We start from the raw sequence: 13,703 nt of genomic DNA, 5'->3' as shown, positions 1-13,703 counted from the left end.
AGCATCCACAGGTGCATGGATAGTTTCCGTTTGTGTGCAGCACAAGGGAAAAGCATAAGTCAATGAGATTGTAACAGGCAGCGAGTGGTTTTATTTCAATGTCAGAAGGATACCTAGCCCTTGTTAACTAGTATGATGTAGTTTTGTATTTATATAGCACCATTGCTGTATATTAGTCCTCTAGCAGTCTGGGAGCATGATGATTCTGTAGATTTCTATGAATCACATAACACCCCCTCTTCCCTTTCTATCACTAATTTGCCCATGGGATTACACATGCTCCCAGACTGTAGAGGGCAGGAAAGGCAATTTAATCCCATATGTTGCACAGTTTGGGAGTGGAGTTTTCTTTCTGCAGATTTATTTTTACCCAGGTGTCTGATCTTTCTGGCATGCACCTGCCACATCTCGTTCTTCGGGAGGAAAACATCCTAATGTTGGATTAAGTCTAAGGCTGTTTTATTTGAAAACCTCTCCCTATTGGGAGGAAGGATTTTGCTTATGTGGGTTTCAATGCGACATTTAAAATCTCACACTTGAGGTGAAAAGCAACAGAGGGTCCTGTGGCACCTTTAAGACTAACAGAAGTATTGGGAGCATAAGCTTTCGTGGGTAAGAACCTCACTTCTTCAGATGCAAGTAATGGAAATCTCCAGAGGCAGGTATAAATCAGTATGGAGATAACGAGGTTAGTTCAATCAGGGAGGGTGAAGGTGCTCTGCTAGCAGTTGAGGTGTGAACACCAAGGGAGAAGAAACTGCTTCTGTAGTTGGATAGCCATTCACAGTCTTTGTTTAATCCTGATCTGATGGTGTCAAATTTGCAAAGGAACCGGAGCTCAGCAGTTTCTCTTTGGAGTCTGGTCCTGAAGTTTTTTTGCTGTAAGATGGCTACCTTTACATCTGCTATTGTGTGGCCAGGGAGGTTGAAGTGTTCTCCTACAGGTTTTTGTATATTGCCATTCCTGATATCTGACTTGTGTCCATTTATCCTCTTGCGTAGTGACTGTCCAGTTTGGCCAATGTACATAGCAGAGGGGCATTGCTGGCATATGATGGCATATATCACATTGGTGGACTTGCAGGTGAATGAGCCGGTGATGTTGTAGCTGATCTGGTTAGGTCCTGTGATGGTGTTGCTTTTTACAGATTCAGACTAACACGGCTACCCCTCTGATACTTGACACTTGAGGTGGGTTTTTTGGAAATCTAACTTTCTATCTATTGAAATAGTCACACAGCATGGATGCCCTGCTCGCCCTCCTGATAAGAGAGAAGCAGGGACATCTAGTGAATCCCAGAAGGCTATTTAAGGGTTTGATTGGCAGAAGTGCTGTGTACCCAAAACTCTGGCTGAGTTCAGTGGACGCTGTGGGTACTCAGCACTTACGAAAACCATGCCTCTATCCCCGGATCCTGCAAAGTGTTATTCATAGAATTCACTTTACTACCAAGTCGATGGGACTACTTACAGTAGTAAAGTTAAGCTTACCCGTAAGTGTTTGCGGGATAGTCTGTATCTCAGGGGCTTGGGCAAAGAGAATTAAAATTCACAGAGAAAGACTGATGCACGGACCCACCCCAGTTTGGGATGGGTCTGGTGTTTCTGTAGGCAGATGGCTTGCACAAAACTGACAACGGCATCAGTGATGCACCTGGCATAAGGTTAGGCTAAGAGCGCAATCTTTTTTTGAGAGAAGAGAATTGCTTTTATCCCAGTGGGTAGAGTACAGATCATGAACCCACGTGCTGGGCAGAGATATGCCATCCAACCAGGCAGCACTTTTAGGGGTGGCTGATGGAGTGTGGCTAGACAGGAATTTCCTTGATGATTATCTGTTGTGGCTGAGGACTTCTCCTTGCCTTGAGGAACTGTAAGTATGAGCCTAGCTCTCGAGCCATTGATTTCAGCTGCCTTGTGCCCAGTAGTGGACCCTCGCTCACACGCCCTTTTCCAAACCTGCCAAATCTCCCTCTTTTAGACGGGGATTCTCGTTTAAGATACCTTCGGACTCGTCTGCATGAAGGGATTTTGCTGCAGGTTTCAGTGAGGCGTTAATATCCTTGTTCCGTTAGCGTGTCCTGCACCTTGGCATTGTCCTGTCTTACAATTAGTATAAGCTGGCTCCATGTGTCAGATGGAATGATACTGAAAGATTCCTTCCTGCCCTGATCACAGAGGGAGGGGAAGTGCTCTGTTTACATGTCTCCTTGCAACCTGCTTTCGCTCAGCCGGGTAATCTGTGTCAATGCATTTCTCCAAGGCATCAGCAGATGTCCCTCCTCGTTCACATCTCTGCCCTCCTCCTCTCCCACTTTTTACTGGGCATGCTCAGGACCACAGCCCGGATAAGGGATCCCTTTTACCCAGAAGTAGCCTCTGCTCTTCTTTGCACACGCAGCTTTTTCTGGCTTGCCTATATAAAGCCAGCGAGATCACGGGGGCTCCCTTTCTCTCCTCTCCCCTCCTTAGCCTGCTGGACTTTCCTCTACCATGAGCTCCTCCGAGGTTGCTTGTCCTATCTTCCTCCAGGGAGAGAACTGCAAGCCGTCATGGAAGGAGGCAGACGCTGGCTTCAATCAGACGGACACCCACTTAGAGATCTTGGGCAAACCAGTGATGGAGAGGTGGGAGACCCCTTACATGCATTCTCTGGCTACGGTAGCAGCATCCAAAGGTAAGTGACTAGTGAGGTCCCAGCTCCTTGCAGGGGGGCGAGTATTGTCCGCAGCTAGGAGTTGTGATGCACTAGTGGGGATTCGGAGGGATTTTATTTGGAACTGAAGTCAAGTGTTTTCTGTCATTCTCCGCTCTGGAACGCTGTCCTGAATGGGGCTTCTTGTTGTGGTTAGTTGAGATAAGCTTCCCAAAGTTTTTGTGCATTTGGGAACAACAGCTAACGAAGACAAGCAACAGTCAGCAATTTAGCCTGGGAATTAATGTTGCACTATGTTCTTAGTCTAACATGTGCAGCTCAGACTATGAAATAAAGAGCAGTTTGCAGACACGGCTGAGGGCGTGTGTGTGTTTTGGACTCTTGCTTCAGTTGATTATCCCTTTGCACTGTTCACAGCACCAATTGATCGTGTTAAAGAGAAGCTGCTCCATGTTAGAAGATTGAAAGTTCTGTTTCCTTTATCAATAGGAGCTGGGCTTTGCGTATCCTGAAATGAATTGATAACGTAACAAGCCTTTCCTTCCCGTATGAAGACTGGTGTTGAATAAAACATACAGCTCTTTTAACTAAGGAGCTGGGCTCCCAGCATACAGCCAAAAGCATGGTGTTTTTTAAACCTTCCGGTGAACTCATTGCCCATGTAACTATCCGCTGTATTGTTAGCAGCACTTACCGCTAGCATCTCAAAGTCACTGTCAGCTTTTTATACATTGATTCGCTTCGTGATTCAAAGAGCAATGAAGCCAGAGGGGAAAATGTGTTTTTGAGTACATCAGTACAGTGGTTCATGTCCCCTAACTAAACTTTAAATATGGCTCGCCCAGATAGATGGAGACTTCAGATCAGAGTTTTGGACTTTCATTCTACATGGATGCCTTTAAAGTATTTGATTTCTGCATCGCTTTGAAGGTAACATTGTGGGGGAAAATCAGGCCTGTTGTAGCTTTTCAGTCTAAAGTCAAGAGAACTCCACCAGTGCATATATAATCTCCTGTCCATTGTCCTTGGTGTTCACTCTTCTCTGTCATGCAATCCACATTTTAACTCTAAATGCCAGGCAAAACCATACGCTGCACTAGAGGCAAGGTTAAGAATAGCCCCACTGTAACAGTAGCTGTGTTAAACAGTTGTGCTCTGTGTAATAGAAGACAGGTTTCCAAATAGCTGCAGACTTATCCGTAGGGCAAGAGAGGGGGAAGGGAGGTCTGCAATTCTGTATGGGAGGAGGGACTAAAGTACCAGAACCCTCCGGTGCTCTACTTGATCTTTGCACTTTACCTTTCATTTAAAAACAAAGTGTCTGACCCAAAGCCCATTGAAATGAATGGAAAGACTCACGTGGACTTCAGGTTTCAGAGAGGTAGCCGTGTTAGTCTGTATCAGCAAAAACAACGAGGAGTCCACCTTAAAGATTAACACATTTATTTGGGCATAAGCTTTCGTGGGCTAGAACCCACTTCATCAGATGCAGGAAGTGGAAAATACAGGAGCAGGTATAAATACATGAAAGGATGGGGGCTGCTTTACCAAGTGTGGTAAAGACTTCAGTACGTTGCGGTTTAGGCCCAAAGCTCTTGAAACAGGCCACCTGGAGATTTTTAGTGGCATTTCTACAAGCAGTGAATTATTACCAGAGAAACAGCCCAGAGGGATCAGGTAGTTTGTTAGGAAAAGGGCTAACCACATTTCATATAAGTAATGAAGGTATTATGGGTTTTTAAAATTGTTTTGGAGGAAAAAATCCTCAACGTTTAGAAGGGCGATAACCCCTTTTAGGGCATAAACTCACCTCTCTCTGATGGGGGTCAGGAAGAAACGTTCTCCAAGGCCGGGTTAATTTCTGAACTTTCTTTTGAAGCATCTGGTGATGGCCACGGTCAGAGAGGAGTTGGACCTCTGCTTTTCTCCAGTCTGTTTTGCAGTGTTGTTGTAGCCATGTTTGTGCCAGGATATGAGAGACACAAGGTGTGGGAGGGAATATCTTTTATTGGACCAACTTCCGTTGGTGAAAGAGACACGCTTTTGAGCTCCACAGAGTTTTTCTTCAGGTCTGGCAGTCCTCTGTCCCTATGGAGTCAAAGATTACCTGGAGTCTTGAGCAGCTCCAGCCACTGTAGTGTGACTCCAATGCACGAGGGCCAGAATAGGGTAATAATACTTCACACTTATCCAGTGTTCCATTTTCAAAGCAGCCTCCCATACAGTTAGGCTCTGATCCTGAACATGCAGTTATACAAGCACATGAGCAGTCCCCTTGCCATCAGTGGGACTGTCACATGTTTAAAGTTAAGCCTGCAGATAGGTGTTTGCATGATCAGGACCTCATGAGCCAAAAGAAAGTGAAACTGACTAGAAACATAGGTGAAACTGACAAACTGAGTTTCCCTCTACAAGCAAAGAAACAGTATAAATGGGGGGGGAGCAATTTCTTGTTTAGTTTTAATAATTTCAGGGATTAATAGTTGGATGACAGGATATTTATGTTTAAGTAACATTTTAACCCGACAATGTCCCCTTAAGAATAAAATAATGACTGAGTTTGGGAGGTGACTGACAATAGACCAAACGAATAAGGTATGCAGAACATTCCTTTCATTCATGCCCATTCACCGATTTTACAGGGTTGCATGTTGCTGGAGGAAGTAACGCCATCACATCCTGGGTGAAAGTGGGTCAGTGGTAGGACTTTACGCCCACTGATTGGGAGTTTGCACGCACTGAGTCATTCCCGTGCTGATGAATTAATTTTCTAGCCTGCCAAGCCTTGTGGATCTTGTTCCTTCCAGAGGTTTTCAAATTCCTTATCTCCTTTTCTCTTCCAACACATCTGCTGGGTTTTCTCTCCAGTTAGGCAGGACACCCATGAGTTAGGAGGAAGGTTTTGTGTTTAAGGTACAGGAGGAAGGAGAGACATGGCTAGAGTGGGAGTAGATAAGTAACAAATCACTGCACCCTGTTTTCCAATCCAGCTTTGATTTAGCCGGCTGGGCAGGCCCTTTAGTGCTGATTCACAGCTTGCCTTGATCTTAGTGCTAATGAAAGGGGCCAGAGCATCAAAATCCCCTGGCTTGAGAATGGGTCCAACATGCAGAGGTGGGACAAGCTTCTCCTGCATGCTACCTTATTGATGTGACCCAACCCTGGCCTGGAGGGACCTCCTTGAGGGCTAAGAGTGATTTTCAGTCTCCGTGGCCCATCCAGTCCTTGGTCACATTGCTGAGACTGTCGAGAGAGGAGACCCAGCTGGGTGGGGGCAGACATCAAGACCAAAAAGCCTTCAGATAGGAATGGCTGCTGGTCACTAGCAGCCTGGCTTGGACCCGCACCAGTGACCTATAGGTGAAAGGCTCTATACCGGCGCAGCCAGTTCCTCCCAGGTTCGTATCTGAGCACAGAAGACGAAGGGACCAGCTGCCTTGTATCCTGCGATCAAGACAGCTGTCATTTAACTCACAAGCGTGCCTGCAGAACACTGGTAGCCAGGCTGTGACCTGTCTTTCCCCAGGCGGCCGAGTGCTGGAAGTGGGGTTTGGCATGGCCATCGCCGCCACCAAACTGGAAGAGTTCGACATTGAGGAGCACTGGATCATTGAATGCAATGAGGGCGTCTTCCAGAGGCTGCAGGAGTGGGCCAAGAAACAGCCACACAAGGTACGAGCAGCTCCGCTCGCTGGAGACAAGGATGCGTTGCAGACTCCGTGCTACAGCTGAGCACAGATAGGAGCATCAAAGGGCCACAACATGGCCTGGGATGGGGGCGGAGGGGACTTATCCCAGTCTCTGGCTGTGTAGCTATGTCCATATACAGCCCTTATCACCAGGCTCCAAGTGCCTTGCAGTTGGTAAAGGATTATGTCCCTCTTCCCTCTCCCCAAAGCATTACCCCCATCTTACAGCTGGGGAGGTGAGGCACAGGCTAGATTGTGGTTTGCCCAGAGTCACACAGGGAGATGGTCAGAGCCAGGAAATGACTCCAGATTGCGAGTCTCTCCCCAGTGCTCTAACCACTAGGTCGGCCTTCTGTGGTGTTTAGATGTTGCTTGTCATTATTAGAACTGGGAGCACTGGCTGTTGGGAGTCTGAAAGGACAGGAAGGAGGGGGGAGGAGTTGAGGAGGCTGAGTGAGAGTTACAGAGGGTGCAGCAGCAGCTTGGTAAAGAGGTTTCCACTGTAAAAATAAAGTCCTGTTGAATATCAGAGAGGGAGCCGTGTTAGTCTGGATCTGTAAAAAGCAACAGAGAGTCCGGTGGCACCTTTAAGACTAACAGATGTTAGTCCTGCTGAAGTTTGTTAGTACCTTGCCTGGTTGATACAATACCTTCCTGCCCATTTCTTACCCTCTAGATTTCCCTGAGCAGAATGAGGAAACCCTTGGAACCAGAGTTAAAAAACCCAAAACTTTCATAACTTGGAAGCAGAAGAAAAGTTTAGCAACACACAACCACTCCATTAAGCAAACTATTAACTCTCTCAGTAAAGCGAAGGCTGGCCCCACACGGTTCCTGTACGCTCACTAGTATCAAGTTGTTTATTAATTTGCACCATAAACCCGTTTTTTAAATCAGTCACAGTGTATTAGAGTCCACTTGATGGGGAAGAGCAGGGGTCGGCAACCTTTCCGAAGTGTTGTGCCGAGTCTTCATTTATTCACTCTGATTTAAGGTTTCGCGCGCCAGTCATACATTTTAACGTTTGTAGAAGGTCTCTTTCTATAAGTCTATAATATAGAACTAAACTATTGTTGTATGTAAAGTAAATAAGGTTTTTAAAATGTTTAAGAAGCTTCATTTAAAATTAAATTAAAATGCAGAGCCCCCTGGACCGGCGGCCAGGACCCGGGCAGTGTGAGTGCCACTGAAAATCAGCTCACGTGCCGCCTATGGCACACATGCCATAGGTTGCCTACCCTTGGGGTAGAGGATCCTCAGTTAATCTAACACACACGGGCACCGCATCAGCCCTGGGTTACATGGATGCCACTACACTGAGGACCAGCGAGATGCCAGTGAGGTTGAATTTGACTTGTGGACTCTTCCCACCCCCCACCCCTCCCCGCACACTTTTACTAGGCCAAATCCGTCCCTAGTGTAATTTACACGGCAACAAATGGACTTGAATTACACCAGGGTGGGATTTGGCCCAATATCTGTGTGTGAGAAGTTGCAAATGCTGGTCTTGTGACACACACACACTCTCTCTCTCTTTCTTGCCCAATCCCCAGTGCAGATCAGCTTAGCTCCTTTGAAGCGATCACGCTCCAGCGACATACACCCACTGTGGAGCTGGACTTTCATATTTAATGGGGGCTTGTTAAGAGGAAACCAAGTTTAATGCTGCCTGTAGCGGAAATTGATCCAACTCTTCCTTCCTGCCCCATTCCCTGGGTGTTGCTTATTCTCTCTTTGGTCAATCATTGATCAGAATCTGTGCCTACATACCATCTTGTGACTTCTTGTCTTGCCTGAAGGTCGTCCCCTTGAAGGGGCTGTGGGAGGACGTGGCGCCGACGCTGCCAGATGGACACTTCGACGGTAAGGGAAGCAGATTGAAATAAAAATCCAAAGGGATCATTGGAATCCCAGGGATGGGTTCTGGGGAAGGAGGCTGCCAGGCAGTGAGGACCTCCACAACATCCATGGATCAGAGGCCCAGAGAAAGACAAACTACACCAGAGCCCGCAAGCCCTAGTTTATGGGGCAGTCTTTAGAGTGGCACGTGCTCTGGCCTGAAATGTTCTGGAATCTAGGACAGGTGTGGCCATTAGACAACGGAGGGATTCAAATGGAGCATGAATCAGAGGCCCTAGCTATATACTCCATAGGAGGGAGCTACATAAACCCAGTGTGAACAGGACCTGAGCTTATTTATGCTAAGAGTAGGAATGACCACGCACCCGTAAGAAAATATACCAGGTGGCCTAATTTTCACAGGTGTTGAGCACCTGAAACTCCCATCCAGGTCAAAGGGAGCTGACCTTGCTCAGGCGCTATGAAAAAAAAATCAGGCCCTAGGACTTTAAAAACCATGCGTGGCTGGAGGAGCTGCACATTAGCTACATGGGAGGCTGTGACACCTAGTGGATAGAGCACCAGAGCCCCATTGGGCTAGGTGGTGCACCCACATACGGTGAGAGACAATCTCTGCCCTATAGGGCTTACAGTCTAAATCAACAAGACAAAGGGCTGGAGGGGAAACTGAGGCACACAAAAGGGGGGTGACTTGCCCAAGGGCAGTGGCAGAGCCAAGACTAGAACTGATGCCTCCTGACTCCCAGCTCAGGGCCCTGGCCGCTAGGCCCTGCTGCCTCATTAAAGCGGGAGGGATGAAATTCAGCTAGCCCGCTTAGCCCAGCCTGCCAAAGGTTGGCAGAAGGAAAGCACGTTGTTCTCGCTACGATGAAGCTATTGCCAACATTGGTGTTATAAAATGCATGTGACTCAAATGTCATGTATTAAGGGGGGGGACACGCCAGCAGCCAGCTACGAAGAGGAATCTTAGCCCAACTAAATGGTCCCAGTCCGTGCTACAGCATTTCTTGCAGCTAATGCATTATTTCCCTCGGTTTTCCTGGACAGGCATCCTCTATGATACCTATCCCCTGTCGGCAGAAACCTGGCACACCCACCAGTTCAGCTTTATCAAGGTAAAAGGCTCTGCTGCTGTTCTCCAACGAGCAGCGTTCTTCATTCGTTATCTGCGTATTGCAAGCCCCCTGCTAGTGTTTCTGCAGCAGCGCCAGGCGGTTGGGGCCTGCTCAGACAAGGTGCTGAGCGCTCTCAGCTCCGGTTGGGTTTCTCTGGGAACTGAGGACACATCACCTGGCAGGGTCAGGACTGTCATTCCCCAGAGGAAGAGACTGCCTCTCTGAGCTGGAGAGTTAGATCTGTAGCCCACATCCAAAGCCACACGGGAGTCGTCATGAGATGGCACTGGCCCTGAGAGACTTGCTAGGATGAGCCTTTGCCCGTTGTTACGTTACAGCCATCAGCTTCTCCATGCTGCTTTGGGGCCCAGGGTGTTTTAGGATGTGGGATTTTTGCACGTAGCCCATGTTTGTCTCCTGTGACACCTTTCCTACCAATGCTACCCAAGAAGTGTTTTGCTGGAGTTACGTGGGAGAGGGACTGACACTAGCAAGGGACAATTGAAGCTTTCCGAGATTCTCTGAAAGGAAATGGAGAGGGGAGACGTAAGAGGAGGTTGTTCTAGATGGCAGGCGCTACAGTAGGGTGGCCAGGTGCCCGGTTTTTGACTGGAAAATCCAGTCAAAAAGGGGACCTGACAGTGTCCAGTCAGATCTACTGACCGGACACCCAAAGTCCAGTTACTGCACGCAGGAAGGCACTGGGTCATCACCCACTCCAGCCCCTACTCAGCCATTCCCAGACCCATCTCCACAGGCAAGTCCCTCCTGGCGGGGGTGGGGTGGGAGGGGAAAAGCAGCGAGAGACAGGCGGGGGGGGAGGGAGAGGAGTGGACGAGGGCAGAGTCTCAGGAGAAGAGGCGGGACAGGGTGGGGCTTTGGGGGAAGAGGAGGGACGGGGAGGTTCTGGCACTCCTGCTGGAGAGTCCGTTTTTTAAATATTACAAGTTATCAACCCTACGCTACAGAAGGCAGGCTCCTGCCCCAGAAAGGGACAGAGAGGAGCACGGTGTTCAGGCCAGCCCCTAAATCCCATCAGCCTCCGGTTTGTTTCCCTCTTCCACAGGGTCACGCTTTCCGCTTGCTGAAAGCCGGCGGCGTGCTCACCTACTGCAACCTGACGTCCTGGGGGGAGCTGCTGAAGACGCAGTACACGGACATCGAGAAGATGTTTGAGGTGAGGAGGGGCAGAGGCTCGGAGAGCCTGATGGCAGACACGACCGCAGGCGAGGGGGTGCCAAACCCTGCAGTCGTTTCTCACTCACCCAAGGTGGCTGCTGACAGGAGCTTACAGATACCAGAGTCCTACCACCTGCCCGACTGTGGGTGCAGAGCTGCATTTAGCCTCGCACCTGCCATTCGGTTTGCAGACACAAACGAGCACATGAGTTTTACAGGCCTGGATTAGATCCACAGAAAAGCAGACCAGTCCTCAGCCCTTTGGAAACAGACCCTCCGGTAAATGGCCCGGTTATACAACAGGCAGGTGGTAACAGGAGCAGGAAGGAACGGTTGACAAGTAGGGCTTGGCGGGACCCAGTTAAAGGATACACTTCAGAAGCACTATCAAGTACAGTGGGTGTTTTTCCAGGGCCGTTCTAAAGCTTCAGCCATGTTAGCGGCTGGGGCAGAGTGGTTTTAACGTAACCAGACCGGTTAAACAAAGGGTTAGGCGTCGCGTTCATCGAGGATCACGTTGGGACGGATGGTGTGTTCAGTCCGAGGTGGCTCAGAACCTCACTGGTCTCTGTCTCACCTGTCCCTCTCTTAGGAGACTCAAGTTGCACCCCTGATGGAGGCAGGGTTCAAGAAGGAGAACATAAGCACCAGCACGATGGACCTGATCCCGCCCGAGGACTGCCGCTACTACTCCTTCCACAAGATGATCACGCCCACCATCCTCAAAGAGTGAGCAGCCACCCAGCACCCACTCCCGTCTCGCTCAGCTGCTGCGACAAAGAGCAAGGGAAGAAATCCCGCCAGCTGGAGTGAAAACGAAATCATCAAGGACTGGCTATTGCCAATCCAGGGAGGGGAGGAAATAGTCGTCGCTCTACAGTACTAATGAGGGAACATTAACATATCGATTGGACTTTCCAGGAAAATTGGAGGGCGGAGAGGATTTGGGAAAGTAGAGTTGGAAGTTTGTGACAGTTTAGAACTAGCACGTCGGTAGTGGACCCTGCACCACAGAGGGCCCAAGTGGCTAGGACTGGGATTCAGGACGCCTGCCTTCTATTCCCAGCGCTGCCACTGAGCTGCTGGTGCTTTGAGCAAGTCACTGCCCCCTCTGTGCCTCAGTTTCCCCATCCACAATACATCGTTATCCCCTTCCCCTCAATGCTTTGAGATCTATGGCTCCAAGACACTAGGTCAGAGCTAGGTGTTATTTGATCAAAGAAATCTGCCCCGAGGGCAGACCCCTTGTGGGATGGCCTGGCTGTGGAATTTCTCCTAAGTTTTTAAAGAACGTTTTTAGTGTGGGGTTTGACCAGCGCTCAGAGCCCTCGCTGTAGGCTCCACAGAGGTGGATTAAAGTAAAAATCAGGAGGGGACTGTAGGTAACTTGAATGAGGGATTTCCAAATCTAGGTTTCCTGTGGAACACTGTTTTTTTAAAGATCAAGACTTGACTCTCCACAACAAGCAGAGTAAAGTACCCTCCACCCCCGCGTTTAATTCTGAAAGCCTGACATTTGCATGTGTGTAATTAAATGAGTTTCAGACAACTCCCAGAGCAAATCCCGTGGGAATCTCTGCTCATATTTTTGGCTAATGGCCTGTTTTTAATTAAGATTTTGGTAACAAATTCTGATGACCTTCCTGGAAGTTTACCATTACATGAATAATTACCCACCTCGGTACATAGATGTGATGGACATGCTATTAATACGAACACTAAAGACATTAAATTGATTCAATCCACAGCTGAAACTTCAGAGTAATTTTCATTTTTTATAAGCTCATGTGTAACGCTGCAAAGGCTCTGTGCTCCTCATTACAGATGGCTTGAGGTGCTGGTAGCAAATCACCAATCTGTTTACTCTTCAGCAGCTCCTGTGGGCCTGATGTAGGCAGCCTAAGCTCGGCTTAGAAGCTTTCTATTCCTGTTTCATTTTCACAAAGGCCGCAGCCTTTTAATAAGATTGCTGGGCAAGATTCTAGATAAAGCAGGTGCCTAATTGTAGACTATGAGCCCACAAACCAAGACCCCATTGCGCTAGGGGCTGTACAAATGCATGGGCCCTGCCCCACAGAGCTTCCAATCTAAGACAAGAGATAACACGGGGATACTGACGGGAATGGGGGAGCAAAGAAAACAATGAGAATGTTGGTCAGCATGACAGGCAGGGGTCTCAGCACTTAGTTAAGCAACCAGCTAAGAGGCCTGATGTACAGAAGTGCTAAGTATCCAACAGGATCTATAGCTCTAAAGAGAGGTCCAATACAGTTGTGTTGTATGCATAGACGTGGAACAGGGAGGTAAATCCTTCTCTGTACAGCTCTGGTGCTGCTGTACCTGGGACATTGTACTAGGCATCACATTATCAGAACGATGATGATGATAAACTAGCTGGAATGCAGAGAAGAGCTGCAAAAATCTATCCAGAGGGACTAATTTAGCAGAACAGATTATCAAAGGGGTGGGAGGTAATGGGTTGGCTGAAGCGAGGACTGAAGATCCGTGATCAGTTCACAGATACGTGAAAAGTGTAATCAAAGATAGCAGAGATTTAGGGCGGCAAAGGGAGGTATAGAAGCTGCAGTAATGGGCTGAACTGAAGACGGTAAATGTTGATTTCGGTCCATATCAGCCACTGCTGGAGCTGTGCTTTTGCCGACGGCATCAAGCTCGGAATTTCGCACGCGAGGAAGTGGAGATGAGACTTCTGGGAGTTAGGTTTAGAGCAGGCTTGGGACTGATTTACCAAACGGCCCATCTGTGGCAAAGCTGGGGATACCTCTCAGTCCTGATCGCCACAGAGGGGTCAAAAAACCCCAAATCAATCTCATCTACGCAAGCTGAATCCAAGCCGGTTCTCGTCAAAGAGGTAGGAGTTTTGAGGTACTTTTCCCCAGTTTAAAATCAAGCCAGGACTCTGTGAAACATGTGAAACTCACTTATGTATCTGCCTCAACGTCTCTGGTATTAGAACTTGGTTTGGCCGCTTGCACAGTTAACACTATTTTACGTAAACAACATTACTACACAAGAGAGTCGTTTCCAGAACCTGCAATTTCCACTGCAGCCAATGGGTCAAACCCGGAGTCGCAGAAGGGAGGGAGGCTGCAGAACAGATTTGTTTGCCAACAGTGGATAACGATATGAAGAACCTAGTGGGCATGCTCTCTCCCCCGCATGAACCATTCAAGCCAGGAACCA

At 48.3% G+C, this 13,703-nt stretch overlaps 1 protein-coding gene across 1 annotated transcript; it reads left to right on the top strand.

Moving 5' to 3' along the window:
• The first annotated feature begins 2,334 nt into the window (after positions 1–2,334).
• Positions 2,335–12,246, top strand: GAMT (guanidinoacetate N-methyltransferase). The gene is made up of 6 exons (XM_005302349.5): positions 2,335–2,677; positions 6,183–6,328; positions 8,145–8,208; positions 9,253–9,320; positions 10,387–10,497; positions 11,092–12,246. The coding sequence occupies exons 1-6, from the start codon at positions 2,494–2,496 to the stop codon at positions 11,230–11,232; spliced, it is 714 nt and encodes a 237-aa protein (XP_005302406.2). The 5' UTR covers positions 2,335–2,493; the 3' UTR covers positions 11,233–12,246.
• The last annotated feature ends 1,457 nt before the right edge of the window (positions 12,247–13,703 follow it).

Source organism: Chrysemys picta, chromosome 25 (assembly GCF_011386835.1).
Source record: "Chrysemys picta bellii isolate R12L10 chromosome 25, ASM1138683v2, whole genome shotgun sequence".
Taxonomy (NCBI): domain Eukaryota; kingdom Metazoa; phylum Chordata; order Testudines; family Emydidae; genus Chrysemys; species Chrysemys picta.
The sequence above is the reverse complement of the archived record's forward strand: the minus strand, read 5'-3'. Positions and strand labels throughout refer to the sequence as shown.